The 17,069-nt window shown below is 44.8% G+C and overlaps 1 protein-coding gene across 1 annotated transcript; it reads left to right on the plus strand.

The window, feature by feature from the left end:
- The first annotated feature begins 271 nt into the window (after positions 1–271).
- LOC139240611 (probable G-protein coupled receptor 139) lies at positions 272–12,283 on the plus strand. The gene is made up of 2 exons (XM_070869164.1): positions 272–482; positions 11,382–12,283. The coding sequence occupies exons 1-2, from the start codon at positions 302–304 to the stop codon at positions 12,281–12,283; spliced, it is 1,083 nt and encodes a 360-aa protein (XP_070725265.1). The 5' UTR covers positions 272–301.
- Positions 12,284–17,069: the final 4,786 nt, after the last annotated feature.

The raw sequence follows: 17,069 nt of genomic DNA on the forward strand, positions 1-17,069 counted from the left end.
ATTAATAAAGAACCATGATTGAAAGGGGTTAACTGAAACTGGTTGTTCACTTACTGTAATTAATGTCAGTCTCCACGGGGTAACAGAAACTGTTTGTTCAGTGACTGTACCTAATGTCAGTCTCCACAGAGACTAATTGTACCAGTGCAGATTTTACTTGTTCTATTAAAAAAGGACTCCTTTCAATGTGTTTTCCCATAGTGTCAGTGTGAGCATCCCCTCCAGCACTATCAGGGGTTTGCATGCTGCTCCACAGAAAGGGAGACAGAATCTGAAAAAACTGGATCAGAATGATACAGCAATGGATCGGAATCTGAAAACAGTGCATTGGAATATTACAACGATGGACAGGAGTTTCATCTTGCTTTTTAACGTTCTTGTTGAAAATTATGATAGATTGCCATTAGAATTGCGAATCAGTGGTGTACTTCAGACTATTGAATACCTTTACTATCCGCTCCTTGCTGCTGTTGGTGTTCCTGGTAAGTCTCTGTGCCCAACTGTTAACTCTGCAAACCTTTGCTAACTGTATCACTGTCCTTGTAATTTACTCTCCCCTCTTTGCTGCTATTGATGTCCCTGGTAATTCTCTATAACCGACTATTAGATTTGTAAACCATGAATAACTGCATTACTGTGTGTGTCATTTAAATCTTGGAGCACCCAAGTCATTGCCTTCAGTCCTCGTCACAAACTCGGTTATCTATCAAACAACTCAGCCCCCTCACTGGCAAATGTCTGAGGCTGAACGAGACTGTTCAAAACCTGAGCGATCTATTTGAACCTGAGCAGAGTTCCGAACTCATATCATATGAAAGCAAAACAATGCAGATGCTGGAACCTGAAATACGAACAGAAAAGGCTGGAAATCTCAGCGGGTCAGGCAGCATCTGTGGAGTGAAGCAGATGTAACATATCAGTTCGTTCACCCTTCGTCAGAAGTGGCAAATTTTCAAAATGAACAAATTGTTAAGGATCACTGAAAGGAGGAGGGGAGAAAAGAACAAAATGGATGATCTGTAATGGGGTGGAAGACAGGAGAGATTTGAGAGACCAAAGGCATGATGGGCCAACTTGAGATGATAGTATCGGAAGTTAGAAAAAGATTAGCTGAGATAGAATGCAAAGGGGAGGATAATTATAAGCTGCCATGGGAAACAAAGTGAGAGAAAAAATATATCAGAGTAAAATATGGGTAAAGTTTAATCTCTAAAATTGTTGAACTCGATTTTGAATCCAGAGGGCATAAAAGTTCTTAAAGGAAAGGTGAGGTTCCTCGAACTTGCATTGAACTTCATTGGAACAGTGCAGGAGTCAGAGGATGGACATATCAGGGTGGGACTGGAGTCGAGAATTAAAGTGACAGGCGAATGGTTGTTTGGGGTCACACATACCGACTGAATGAGGGTGTTCTAAAAAGCAGTCAACCAATTTGCATGTGGTCTCCCCAATATTGCGGGGACCATATCGTGAGCAGCAAATATTGTTTACTAAATTGAAAGAAGTACATGTAAATCGCTGTTTCACCTGGAACGAATATTTGGGGCACTGGACAATAGGAAGGAAAGAGATAAGATGGCAGGTATTGCATCTCCTGTGCTTGCACGGGAATGTACCATGGGAAGAGGAGGTGGTGCTTGACGTGATTGTGGAATGGACCAGGGTGTTGCGGATGGAGCAATCCCTTCAGAATGCTGAGAGTGGGAGGGGAAGATGTGATTGGTGGTGGGTCACGCTGGAGCTAGCAGAAATGGTGGAGGATGATCCCTTGAACGTGGAGGCTGGTGGGGTGAAAGGTGAGGACGAAGGGAGACCTGTCATGGTTCTAAGAGAGAGGGGAAGGTTCCAAGAGGGAGGGGAAAGTGTGTGAGCAGAGGTCCACGAAGTAGAATAGGCATGGTAGAGAGCCATGTTATCCATGGGGAATGGGAATCCTTGGTTGAGAAAAGAACGAAGACATTTCAGAGGCAATAGTGTGGAAGGTGGCATCGTCAGAGCAGATGCGATGCAGATCAAGCAACTGGGAGAATGGAATGGAGTCCTTACAGGATTCCAGGTGGGTGGAAGTGTAGTCCAGGTAGCTGTGGGAGTCAGTGGGCTTAAAGTCAATGTTTGTCAATAGTCTATCACCAGAAATGGAGACAGAGAAGTCGAGGAATGGAACGGAAGAGTCGGAGGTGGATCATGTTATGCTGAGGGAAGGGTGGAAATTGGATGCAAAGTGAACAAAATGTTCAAGTTTAGGGCGAGAGCAAGAAAAGGTATGGATACAGTCATCAATCTATCGGAAAACCTTGGTGTGGGAGGGGACCGGATTTGGAGTGGAAATAATATTCCACATCTTCCGTGAACAGAAGGCATAGCAAGGACCCATGCAGGTTCGCGTAGCAACACCTTTAATTTGGAGGAATTGAAGGGAGTTAAAGACGAACTGTTCAAGATGACAACAAGTTCAGTCAGGTGGAAGAGGGTGTTGGTGGTGGGGAACTGATTGGGCCGCTGCTGCTTGAGGAAGGAGCAGAGCGCCCTCAGGCCATGCTGGTGGGCGATGGACATGCAGAGGGATTGGACGTCCATGGTGAAAAGGAGATGGTTGCTGCCACAAAACTGGAAACTGTTAAAGTGACAGAGGGCATCGAAGGAGTCGCAAATGTCGATGAGAAGAGGGAGCAAAGGGGGAAAAAGTAGAGTCGACAAAGGAAGCAATCCATTCCATGGGTCAAGAACAGCTGCAACGATGCGTCTATCGGGTAAGTCCTGTTTGTGGATCTCGGGAAAGAGGTAGAAGTGGGCTGAGCGGGTTTGGGGAACTATGAGGTTGCTGGCTGTGGAGGTAAGGTTCCAGATGAGATGAGGTCAGTGACGGACTGGGAAATGGTGGCTTGATGTTCGGTAGTGGGGTCATGGTGCAGGAATAGGTAGGATGAGGTGTCAGAGATTACGAGATCAGCCTCTGCAAGATAGAGGTCGGTTCACCAAACAGCAGCACCGCCACCCTTGTCAGTGATAGTGAGTAAGATAGCTGTAGACTGCAGGACGATATCAATGGACTTGTCAGGTTGGCAAAGCAGTGGCACATGGAATTCAATCTGGAGAAGTGAGAGGTAATACATTTGGGGAATGCTCACAAGGCAAGGGAATACACAGTAAATGGTAGGATACTGAGAAATGCAGAGGAACAACGGGACCATGTTGTGCATCCCACAGATCCCTGAAGGTACCAGGACAGGCAGATCAGGTGTTTAAGATGACCTATGGAATGCTTGCCTTTATTAGCCGAGCCAAGGATATAAGAGCAGATAGATTATGCGAGAACTGTAAAAATCATTAGTTAGGCCACAGCTTCAATTCTTGCGTACAATTCTTGTCAGAGCATTACAGGAAATATGTGCTTGAACTGGAGAGAGTACAGACGAGAATTAAAAGGATTTTGACAAAACTAGAAAATTATATCTATGAGCAAATATTGGACAAGCTGGCGCTGTTTTCTTTGGAACAGAGGAGTGTGAGGGGAATCTTCATTGAGGTGTACACAATGATGAAGGGCCGACGTATAGTGGATTGGAAGGAGCAATATCCAGTAACAGCGAGGTCAGTAACCAGTGGCCATATATTTAAGGTAATTGATAGAAGGATTAGAAGGGAGTTGAGCAGATTTTATATTACCAAGTGTGTGGTGTGGGTCTGGAAATCACTGCCTGAAATGATGGTGGAGGCAGATAATCTTATTACATTTAAAAAGTACTTGTATAGTCATTTGAAGTGCGGTAACCTGCAAGGGTATGAACCAAAACCACTGAAACGTTATTAGGTTGATAACTCTTCGTCGACAGTGGCAGACTTGAAGGGCCGAATGGCCTCGTTCTGTGCTGTAAATTTCTATGATTCTATTAATTCTCACATCCCACGTGCCATTCTGGTAACATCCTCTGCACCCACTCTTATCCTTGACATCATTGATAATGTGTCCTTCTCAGAATTAGACGGAACACTCCAGCTGGGGCCGAGCAAATGATTTCTAAAAGGTTGATGTTCGGTAGTGGATTTGTGTTACACCATGTCTCTGTTTTAAAGCCAAGAACTCCGTATGCTTTTTTAACAGCTATCGCAACGTGTCCTAGCACCTTCAAATATTTCTGTAGGGATTCCCCATGTCTCTCTGATCTTGTACCCACTTTAAACTTTTACCGTTTAGTTTAGTTTGCTTCTGCTCATATTTCCTGCCAAAATCTATCACGTCACACTTTTCTGTGCCAAATTGCATCTGCCATGTGTCTGCCCAATTCAACAGTCTGTCTGTGACTTCCTGAAATTCAGAATCATTGATTTTATTCTCATTTTATTATTGGATTTATTTGCTTGCAGACTAGGTGTGATGCTGTTACAGCCGGTGTTAATTCCACATGCATAGTTACCCATGAGAAAATGGCTGGCGTTCATCTAGAGCTGCTGCAGTCCATGTGGTGAAGGTGCTCACACAATGCTGATGCTGAAGGAATTTCACGATTTTGAACTAGTGACGATGAAGGAACGACGCGAGATTTGAAGCATATGGTAGCATAGTGCTTATGATGCTTGACTAGTAATCCAGATACATGGATGAATGAATCAGAGTAATCACATACTCGGGGGAATTTTAATTAAATTAAATAAACAAATCAGGATTAAAAAGCAATATCAGTCATGGTAACCATGAAACTAATGGATTGTAGTAAAAAAAAACGATCTGATTCACTAACGTCCTTTTGGGAAGGAAATGTGCTGTCTTTACCCATTCTGACCAAAATGTGACTCCAGACCACAGTAATGTGCTTGACTCTGAAATGGTCGAGCAAGCCATTCAATTGTATAAGGTGGCTCACCACCATCTTCTCAAAGGCAATTAGGGATAGGCAAAAAATGCTGGTCTTGCCAGTGATGCCCTCATCCCAAGAATGGATTTAAGGAAAAGTCGATGTCTGGATGATGTGTGACTTTGAGGGGAGAATTAGAGTTGGTGTTGTTTTGTGCTGCAGTCCGAGCTGAATTATAGCCCCTCCCGGGTGCCTCATCCCCTTGATGCCAATTGTAAGCATGCAATTGCTGCCTGGGGGCGGGGGGTGAAAAGTATTTATGGTAAAATACTAAACATAAAAAAACTAACGTTTGCATTTTCGGGATGCAAATCCTTTACTGGACATGTGGCAATGAGTTGGGCCTTGAACACGAGGATGAAAAGTATAAAATCGAGGCATTATCGGACTGGGCACCGTTGTCGGTCACCGAGCAACGGGCGGGGTGGTTGGGTGAGCTAGGCTTGGAGTGAGTTAGGACACGGGCAGCAGAGTGTTGGCTGAGACAGAAATAGTTGTAATTACTTTTAGATTTAACTCACATCTCCCCACACCTGGAACAATTTACCTCGGAGGATAACAAATGACTGTGAATTGGTTTCAAGCCAAGCCTTTGAGAGGCAAAATCTTAGTCCAATTAATCAGCACGCTGTGATGTTTGATATCTGCCGAGGTCTGCAGACAAGGACGGAGACATTTCTCCGGGCAGTGGAGCTAAACGGGCGGTATCTGATCGGGCGCCCGTTACACTCAGCACCGGATATTTAGTTGTACTGCAGTGAATGACGGATTTCTAGGCATAGGTCTTCAATTATCAACACTATTTTCCAGCAAAGGTGTCTTCGCAACTCTGTGAAGCCACTTCTGTGTCACAGAACTAATCTCAGTAATTCTGCACCATCGACACACCTGTCGTCCCAAAATCCATCGTCCTCTTTAAAAAAAAACATTACGGCTCTACTCGAGATAAGTTTCTCATTGTATAACATGCAATGTGCCTCAAAACAGGAGGGCGGACAAACAGCCAGTAATTGTACAACATGCAGTGAGCCCCTAAACAGCAGGGCGGAGTGACACAGAAACACTGTCACTGTCGTTTTAAAGATAAAGGACAAGTCACATTTGATTTTTAAAGAGACAGAACCAGTAATACGGATTTTTACACAAGTCATACAGGCTTTGTATAGGGACAGGACCAGTCTCACAGGCTTTTAAACGAGACAGGACCTGTCACACAGGCTTTTTTAAAGAAGGGCTAGTCACACAGGCTTTTTGCTGAGACAGTACCAGTCACACAGGCTGTTTAACGAGCCAGGAGCAGTGACATAGGCGCTTTAAAGAGACAGGACACGTCTCTACAATTATACAGGGCATTTGTGATACCACACTTGGTAAACATAAGAACATAAGAAATAGGAGCAGGAGTAGGCCATGCGACCCTTCGAGCCTGCTCCGCCAATTAATATGATCAGGGCTGATCCGATGATGGAATCAGTTCCACTTCCCTTCCCGCTCCCCATAACCCCTTATTCACTTATCGTTTAAGAAATTATATATCTCTGTCTTAAATGTATTGAATGTCCCGGCATCCGCAGCTCTCTGAGGCAGCGAATTCCACAAATTTGCAACCCGCTGAGAGAAGAAATTCCTCCTCATCTCAGTTTAAATTGCACGGCCCCTTATTCTAAGACCATGCCCCCTAGTTATAGTCTCCCCCATCAGTGGAAACATCCTCTCTGCATCCACCTTGTCAAGCCCCCTCATAATCTTATGCATTTCGATAAGATCACCTCTCTTTCTTCTGAATTCCAATGAGTAGAGGCCCAACCTACTCAACCTTTCCTTATAAGTGAACCCCCTCATCTCCGGAATCAACCTAGTGAACCTTCTCTGAACTGCCTCCAAAGCAATTATATTCTTTCATAAATATGGAAACCAAAACTGCACGCAGTATTCCAAGCGTGGCGTCACAAAAACCCTGTGGAACTGTAGCAAGACTTCCCTGCTTTTATAATCCATCAACTTTGCAATAAAGCCGAGATTTCTTTGGCATTCCTCATCACTTGCTTTGGCTGCATACTAACCTTTGCTGTTTCATGCACAAGTAACGCCAGATCCCGCTGTATTGCAGCACTTTGCATTTTTTCTCCATTTAAATACTAACTTTCTTGTGACATTTTTCTGCCTCAACACTTTCCAACATTATACTAAATCTGCCAAATGTGTGCCCACTCACTTAGCCTGTCTATGTCCTTTGGCAGATTTTTTGAATCCTGCTCACACATTGCTTTTCCTCCCATCTTTATATCATCAGCATATTTGGATATATTACACTCGGTCCTTTCTTCGAAGCAGTTAATATAGAGTGTAAATAGTTGGGTTCCCAGCACTGATCCCTGCAGCACCCCATTAGTTGCTGATTGCCAACCCGAGAATTAACCAATTATCCCGACTCTCTGTTTTCATTTAATTAGCCAATCCTCTATCCTTGCTACTCTATTACCCGCAACAACGTGAACTTTTAGCTTGTGCAGTAACCTTTTATTTGGCACCTTGTCAAATTCCTTCTCGAAATCCAAATACACCACACCCACTGATTCCCCGTTATCCACCCAGTTCGTTACATCCTCAAATAATTCCAGCAAATTTGTCAGACATGAGTTCCCTTTCATAAATCCATGCGAACTCTGCCTGACCAAATTATGCTTTTACAAATGTCCCGCTACTGCTTGATTAATAATGGATTCCAACATTTTCCCAGCCACAGATGTTAGGCTAACTGGTCTATAGTTTCCTGCTTTTTGCCTGCCTCCTTTTTTAAAAAGGGGCGTTACATTTGCAGTTTTTCAATCTGCTGGGACGTCCCCAGAATCCAGGTGATTTTTCTAAATTACAACCAATGCATCCACTGTCCCTGCCACTACTTCTCTGAAGACCCGAGGATGCAAGCAATCAGGTCCAGGGGTTTTATCCGCCTGTATTCCTATTATCTCACTGAGTACCACCTCCTCAGTGATTGTGATTGTGTTAAGTTCCTCCCACCCCATTTGCCCCTTGACTATCCACTGTTGGGAATGTGTTTGTATCCTCTACCGTAAAGACTGATACAAAATATTTGTTAATAGTTTCTGCCTTGTCCATGTTCCCCATTACTAATTCCCCAGTCTCATACTCTAAGGGACCCGGATTACCTTTAGCCACTCTTATTCTTTTTATATACCTGTAGAAATTCTTGCTATCTGTTTATATTTAGTGCTAGTTTAATTTCATTATCTATCATCCCTTTCTCATTCATTTTATTGTCATTCTTTGCTGATTTTTGAAAGCTTCCCAATCTTCTGTCCTCTCACTAGTTTTGGCCACTTTGTATGCCTTTGTTTTTAATTGGATACCGTCCTTTATTTCTTTAGTTAAACACAGATGGCTAGCTTTTCTTTGACACCCTTTTCTTCTCACTGAAATATATTTTTCTTGAGAGTTGTGAAATATCTCCTTATATTTATGACACTGTTTATCAACCGTCCTAAACTTTAATCTATTTCCCCAGTCCAATTTAGCCAACTCTGGTCACCTTACCTAAGTGAAGTGAAGGTTCATTAGATTGGAACCTGGCATGAGGGCATTGCCCAATGTGAAGCGTTTGAGTAGATTAGGCCTATATTTCGTAGAGTTTAGAAGAATGAGTGGTAATCTAATTGAAAAATATATAACCCGTAACAGTCTTGACAGGGTTAATGCTGGGCAATCTAAAACACGGGGTCACAGTCTCAGAAGAATGGCTCGGTCATTTAGGATTAAAATAAGGAGATATCTTTTCACTCAAATAGTTGTGAATCTTTGGAATTTTCTATCCCAGAGGCATGTGGATGCTAAGTTTTTGAGTACATTCCTGACAGAGTTCGATATATTTTTGGCAACTAGGAGAATTACGGGATATGAGGATAGTGCCAGAAAGTGGAGTTGTGTTAGAAGATTAGCCATGATCTTGTTGAATGGCAGAGCAGGCAGAATGTGTCAAATGGGCTAGGGGCAGCACGGCCTGACTGCACTGCAATTTGTGTGTGCACTAGGTCCATGCAGCAGAGCAGGTCTCCAGTTGGCCTGGTTAACCCTTGCCACTGGTTAAAGACCTAGCTCTGTCAAGCCCGTGTGATGGCTGATGTGCCACGGTCATCACACGTTAAAACATCCACGCACAGGCATCTTCCACCCCTGGAGTTCAGGACTGGAACATCGGGTGCTGCATTGAAACATCTATGAATTTCAGCCTTCTGCTGTGGAAGCAAGTCATCCTCGTTTTCGGGACGACCTATGATGATGACTCCAGATCGTATTTCGTATCTTCTTCTGCCGCACAGGCGAGAAAAGCGATAGGACAAGTCACACATGTCTTTTGAAAGAGACAAGAGCCGTCACACATGCATTTACGGAGAATAAACTCTAAAAAGACGGGCTTGAAATTCGTCTCCTGATTCTGATCACCTCTTTCAAATCTCCTCCCAATCTTCTCTGTGCCAAGGAGAACAACCTCAGCTTCTCCAGTCTACCCATGAAACTTAAATCCCTCTAAGGGGGCCGCACAGAACAGATAGTTTTGGATCGGTAATTCAGAGCGTAAATTCTAGGCCCTCATATAGTTCTTACAGATTATTAGACCATTAATGTTCATTCACAGATACCAATCTTGTCATGAATATGACACTTTAGAAACTCTTATCTTGCAGACTCCTTTTAATATATTTAATTGTCCATAGTATTGTGAAATATTTAATATGAAATAGTAGGGTTTTACCCACATGTCCTAAGAATGTCTACAGATAGCAATCCATAACGTAACTGTGTGCTTTAAGTGCTGGAGACACTTGGTGGAGTCATGAGTCATTGCAGAATACCCAGCCTCTGGCCTGCTGTAGTCGCCACAACATTCATGTGGCTGGTCCAGTTAAGTTTCTGATTAATGGCGACCCTGAGGATTTTGATGGTGGAGTATTCGGGGATGATTTTCCCGTGGACGAAGTTAGACTATCGCTTGTTGGAGGTGGTCATCGTCTGCCGCTTGTGTGGAGAGAATTTATCATAGACATCAGGGATGAGGATTTCAGTTATGTGGGGAGACGAGAGACGCTGGGTTTGGTTTACTTATAGTAGAGACGTTCAGAGGTAGATTGAATAGAAGTGTTCAAAATTATGAAGGTTTGCTCCAATGGCCACAATGTCATGAGCAAAGTTACACTGGTATAAGATTATTGGTAAATTAAACATAGAATCATAGAATGGTTAGAGCACAGGAGGAATCCATTCTTCCCCTCAAGCCCGTGCTGGCTCTGTGCATTCTTGATTACAACCACTTGCTGCATAAACAGTGTTTCCTCATGTCGCCTTTGATTCTTCTGACATTCACCTTGAATATTTTTTACACAATGAGTGGTTAGGATCTGGAATGCGCTGCTTCAAATGATAGTGGAGGTAGATTAAATCGTAGCTTTCAAAAGGGAATCGGGTAACTACTTGAAATAAAATGAATCAGGGCTACGGGGAGAGGGCGGGGGATTGGGACGACCTGAAGTGCTACTGAACAGAGCTAGCACGGGTTCGGGGGCCGAATTACATCCTTCTGTGCTGTAAACATTCTATGATTCTCCAAATATTTACTATCCCATCCTTGATATTGTTGGTGTTACTAGTAAGTATGTCAGTCCCTATATTATTTCTATAAACCATGTTACACTGTAATATTATTCTTACTATTACCCGTGGGATACTCTCTTATTAATGGTACACTGTGGTTCTAGTTACTGCTTCTTTCTTACAACATGGGTAGTAGTTTAAAATTACTGGAACATCCTTGCTTCTGTTTGTGTCCCTGCTAAGTCTATTTACACAGCAATGTTGCTATAAATAATGTTTATTGTGTTTCTCTCCTTGTCATTCCCAATCCCATCCACGCTGCTGTCGGTTATCGATTCTGAACGTTGTTCAATGTTACCAAGATTCAAATGTTCTATATTTAACTCAGCCGATTATATTGGTCGAGACTCTTTATTTAACGAATTACAGCCTGTTTTCTGCACTCAAAATGTGTAACAGATCAGAATAATGTTGTCTTGGTTCATAAGATTTTTCACCTAATGATGACAGGGCATGGAACTGAAACATTAACTCTGTTTCTCTCTCCACCGATGCTGCGTGACATGCTGAGAATTTCCAAAATGTCCTGTTTCCATTTCAGATTTCCAGCAACCGCAGTATTTTGCAGTTGTTTTCACCCAATGTTCGGTATGGTTATTTACACAGAGTCACAGGGAAATTTGCTAGCAGATCATAGGCACAGGTTTACATGTCTGAAATATCCGCTAATCATTCAGTTTATCGCTATTTCCTTTATTGATGCCACAATAAACCCTGTATTCCGCTCCACGGGTAATATACTTGATGATATCAATGAATAATGGTAATGCATTACAGACATCACCCCAAATCTAATTAAACTGTTGCTCTTGCTCCCAGCCTGATATATAATTTTCCTGCTTTTTTTCCCCTCCCTCACAGTGAACTTAGTGACGATTGTGATCCTGTCTCGGGGAAAGTGCGGTCTCTCCAAATGTGTAACTCGATACCTGGTGGCCATGGCAGTGGCCGATCTACTGGTCGTTATCCTCGATCTGATATTGAGGCACATTCCGGTTGTTTATTGGTGGCAGTTTCAATTTGTGCGGTCCCTCCCCGTGTGTAATATCCACGCTGTCCTGCTGTATGCAGTCACAGACTGTTCTGTCTGGTTCACCGTCACTTTCACCTTTGATCGATTTGTGGCCATTTGTTGTCAGAAGCTGAAAACTAAATATTGCACCAAGAAAACAGCGGCTGTGGTTCTGGGAACAGTGACTGTACTGAGCGGTTTAAAAAACATTTTCTGGTATTTTATGCTGAACCGTTGGTATTTGCTTGCGAACGTCCCCTGGTTTTGTGTTGTATCAGTGGCTGTTCTGTATTCGCCGGTCTGGACAGCAATCGAGTTCCTACATAATATCCTAACCCCGGGTGTCCCGTTTGTTCTGATTCTGCTGCTCAATACAGTCACCGTCAGACATATTTTAGTGGCCAGCAGAGCCCGCAGGAGACTCCGGGGTCCCAGCAGTGGGGAGAGGCCCAGAGACCCAGAGATGGCGAGCCGCAAAAAATCGATAATTTCACTGTTTGTTATCTCCGGAAATTTCATCCTGTTATGGGCGGTATTTATGTTGTATTCTATATATTACCGGATGTGGTGGTTCGGGTATAAGTCTGTCAAAATACCTGATTATGTAAGTGTACTTGGATTCATGCTGCAGATGCTGAGTTGCTGCACAAACACTGGTATTTATGCCGTGACCCAGGCAAAGTTCAGAGTGCAGCTCAAGAATTTGGCAAAATATCCCTTTACTGTGCTTGTGAAATTCATTAAACGATGAGAAGAAGCAGAGACTTTGGAGCCTCAGACTCCATGTGGTGTGATATTGTTAGCGAGCTGCTCTCCCACGCCCGTCCACTGGGCGAGTGATCCGGGTGAATACTGACAATCGCACACACTACACATGGATCCCTATGAGGGGCCAGTGATTTGGGTGAATATTAACTCACTCACACACTGTCTACACTGGGCTCACTGTGTGAGGCTTGTGATCAGGGTGAATATTAACACACACACTCACACACTGTCTACACTGGGCTCCCTGTGTGAGGCCTGTGATCCTGGTGAATATTAACACACTCACTCACACACTGTCTACACTGGGCTCCCTGTGTGAGGCCTGTGATCAGGGTGAATATTAACACACTCACTCACACACTGTCTACACTGGGCTCCCTCTGTGAGGGATCTGTGATCAGGGTGAATATTAACACACTCGGTGACACACTGTCTACACTGGGCTCCATGTGTGAGGCCTGTGATCAGGGTGAATATTAACGCAGTCACTCACACACTGTCTACACTGGGCTCACTGTGATGAGGCCTGAGATCAGGGTGAATATTAACACACTAACTCACACACTGTCTACACTGGGCTCCCTGTGTGAGGCCTGTGATCCCGGTGAATATTAACACACTCACACACACACTGTCTACACTGGGCTCCCTGTGTGAGGCCTGTGATCCCGGTGAATATTAACACACTCACTCACACTGTCTACACTGGGCTCCCTGTGTGAGGCCTGTGATCATGATGAATATTTACACACTCACTCACACACAGTCTACACTGGGCTCCGTGTGTGAGACATTTGATCAGGATGAATATTGACACATTCACTCACACACTGTCTACACTGGGCTCCCTGTGTGAGGCCTGTGATCAGAGTGAATATTAACACACTCACTACACACTGTCTACATTGGGCTCCCTGTGTGAAGCCTGTGATCATGGTGAAAATTTACACACTCGGTGACACACTGTCTACACTGGGCTCCATGTGTGAGGCCTGTGATCAGGGTGAATATTAACACAGTCACTCACACACTGTCTACACTGGGCTCACTGTGATGAGGCCTGAGATCAGGGTGAATATTAACACACTAACTCACACACTGTCTGCACTGGGCTCCCTGTGTGAGGCCTGTGATCCCGGTGAATATTAACACACTGACTCACACACTGTCTACACTGGGCTCCCTGTGTGAGGCCTGTGATCAGGGTGAATAGTAACACACTCACTCACGCACTATCTACACTGAGCTCCCTGTGTGAGGCCTGTGAGCCAGGTGAATATTAACACACTCACTTACACACTGTCTAAACTGGGTCCCTGTGTGAAGCCTGTGATCATGGTGAATATTTACACACTCACTCACACACAGTCTACACTGGGCTCCGTGTGTGAGACATGTGATCAGGATGAATATTAACACACTCACTACACACTGTCTACACTGGGCTCCCTGTCAGAGGCCTGTGATCAGGGTGAATATTGACACATTCACTACACACTGTCTGCACTGGGCTCCCTGTGTGAGGTCTGTGATCAGAGTGAATATTAACACACTCACTCACACACTGTCTACACTGCATTCGCTGTGTGGGGCCAGTGATCAAGGTGAATATTAATATGCTCACTCACACACTGTCTACACTACGTTCGCTGTGTGGGGCCAGTGATCAGGGTGAATATTAACATGCTCACTCACACACTGTCGACACTGGACTCACTGAGAGTGGCAGTGATCCGAGTGAATAACAAAATGCTCATTCACACACTGTCTAATTGGGCTCGCTGTGAGCAGCCAGTGATCCGGGTGAATATTAATAGGCTTACTCGAACACACTTTACACTGGACTCCCGGTGGGGGATGCAGATGAATATTAACACACTCCCTCTCACACCCTCTACACCAGCTTCCTTCGAGGGTTCGGTAATCAGTGTGAATATTAACACACTCACCCACACAGTTTTTCCACTGGGCTCACATTGACGGGCCAGTGATCCGGGTGAATTTTAATAAGCTCAGTCAAACAGCGCCTACACTGGGCTCCCAATTACTGACCAGTGATCCACGTGAATATTAACAGGCTCACGGATACATTGTGTACACTGGGCTCACTGTGAGGCACCAGTGATCCAGCTAATGTTAACTCGCTCACTCACACAATCTACACTGGGCTCCCTGTGACGGGCCAGTGCTCCTGGTGAATATTAACACACTAACTCACATATTGTGTATACTGGTCTCCCAGTGAATACTGCTGATCCAGCTAATATTAACACGCTCACTCACACTGTCTGTTCTGGGCTCCCTGTGACAGGCCCAGTGCTCCTGCTGTATTTTAACTAACTCACTCACACAATGTCTACACTGGGCTCCCTATGAGGGGCCAGTGATCTAGGTGAATATTAAGAGGCCCACATAAACAAAGTTTACATTTGGCACGCTGTGAGGGGCCAGTGATCATGGTGAATGACAACACGTTCACTTACACACTGTGTACACTGGGCACCGTGTGAGGTGCCAGTGATCCGGGGGAGTACAATCACACTCATTAACACTCTGTCTACACCAGCTCCCCTGCGAGTAGGCAGTGATCTGGAAGAATTTTAACACACTTCCTCATACATTATCTATATTGGGCTCTCTGTGTGGGGCCAGTGTTACGAATTAATATTAACACACTCACTCACACACTGTCCACACTGAGCTCCCTGTGTGAGGTCTGTGATCAGGGTGAATATTAACACACTCACTCACACACTGTCTACACTGGGCTCCTTGTGTGAGGCCTTCGATCAGGGTGAATATTAACACACTCACTCACACACTGTCTACACTGTGCTCCCTGTGTGTGGCCCTGTGATCAGGGTGAATATTAACACACTCACTCACATGCTGTATACACTAGGCTCCCTGTGTGAGGCCTGCGATCAGGGTGAATATTAACACACTCACTCTCACACTGTCTACACTGGGCCCTCTGTGATGAGGCCTGAAATCAGGGTGAATATTAACACACTCACTCACACACTGTCTACACTGGGCTCCCTCAGACTGGCCAGTGATCCGAGTGAATACTAACATGCTCACTCACACACTGTCTACACTCTGCTCCTTGTGTGTGGCCCTGTGATCAGGGTGAATATTAACACGCTCACTCACACGCTGTATACACTGGGCTCCCTGTGTGAGGCCTGCGATCAGGATGAATATTAACACACTCACTCTCACACTGTCTACACTGGGCCCCCTGTGATGAGGCCTGAGATCAGGGTGAATATTAACACACTCACTCACACTGTCTACACTGGGCTCCCTGTGTGAGGCCTGTGATCATGATGAATATTTACACACTCACTCACACACAGTCTACACTGGGCTCCGTGTGTGAGACATTTGATCAGGATGAATATTGACACATTCACTCACACACTGTCTACACTGGGCTCCCTGTGTGAGGCCTGTGATCAGAGTGAATATTAACACACGCACTACACACTGTCTACATTGGGCTCCCTGTGTGAAGCCTGTGATCATGGTGAAAATTTACACATTCGGTGACACACTGTCTACACTGGGCTCCATGTGTGAGGCCTGTGATCAGGGTGAATATTAACACAGTCACTCACACACTGTCTACACTGGGCTCACTGTGATGAGGCCTGAGATCAGGGTGAATATTAACACACTCACTCACGCACTGTCTGCACTGGGCTCCCTGTGTGAGGCCTGTGATCCCGGTGAATATTAACACACTGACTCACACACTGTCTAAACTGGGTCCCTGTGTGAAGCCTGTGATCATGGTGAATATTTACACACTCACTCACACACAGTCTACACTGGGCTCCGTGTGTGAGACATGTGATCAGGATGAATATTGACACATTCACTCACACACTGTCTACACTGGGCTCCCTGTGTGAGGCCTGTGATCAGAGTGAATATTAACACACTCACTACACACTGTCTACACTGGGCTCCCTGTCAGAGGCCTGTGATCAGGGTGAATATTGACACATTCACTACACACTGTCTGCACTGGGCTCCCTGTGTGAGGTCTGTGATCAGAGTGAATATTAACACACTCACTCACACACTGTCTACACTGCATTCGCTGTGTGGGGCCAGTGATCAAGGTGAATATTAATATGCTCACTCACACACTGTCTACACTACGTTCGCTGTGTGGGGCCAGTGATCAGGGTGAATATTAACATGCTCACTCACACACTGTCGACACTGGACTCACTGAGAGTGGCAGTGATCCGAGTGAATAACAAAATGCTCATTCACACACTGTCTAATTGGGCTCGCTGTGAGCAGCCAGTGATCCGGGTGAATATTAATAGGCTTACTCGAACACACTTTACACTGGACTCCCGGTGGGGGATGCAGATGAATATTAACACACTCCCTCTCACACCCTCTACACCAGCTTCCTTCGAGGGTTCGGTAATCAGTGTGAATATTAACACACTCACCCACACAGTTTTTCCACTGGGCTCACATTGACGGGCCAGTGATCCGGGTGAATTTTAATAAGCTCAGTCAAACAGCGCCTACACTGGGCTCCCAATTACTGACCAGTGATCCACGTGAATATTAACAGGCTCACGGATACATTGTGTACACTGGGCTCACTGTGAGGCACCAGTGATCCAGCTAATGTTAACTTGCTCACTCACACAATCTACACTGGGCTCCCTGTGACGGGCCAGTGCTCCTGGTGAATATTAACACACTAACTCACATATTGTGTATACTGGTCTCCC

Source organism: Pristiophorus japonicus, chromosome 32, assembly GCF_044704955.1.
Source record: "Pristiophorus japonicus isolate sPriJap1 chromosome 32, sPriJap1.hap1, whole genome shotgun sequence".
NCBI lineage: Eukaryota > Metazoa > Chordata > Chondrichthyes > Pristiophoridae > Pristiophorus > Pristiophorus japonicus.

Excerpts from the sequence above, each read along its gene's own strand:
- LOC139240611 (XM_070869164.1), top strand. The coding sequence starts at position 302 with ATGGATCGGAATCTGAAAACAGTGCATTGGAATATTACAACGATGGAC. Across the intron at positions 483-11,381 it reads TGCTGCTGTTGGTGTTCCTG|TGAACTTAGTGACGATTGTG; the intron begins GTAAGTCTCTGT and ends CCTCCCTCACAG.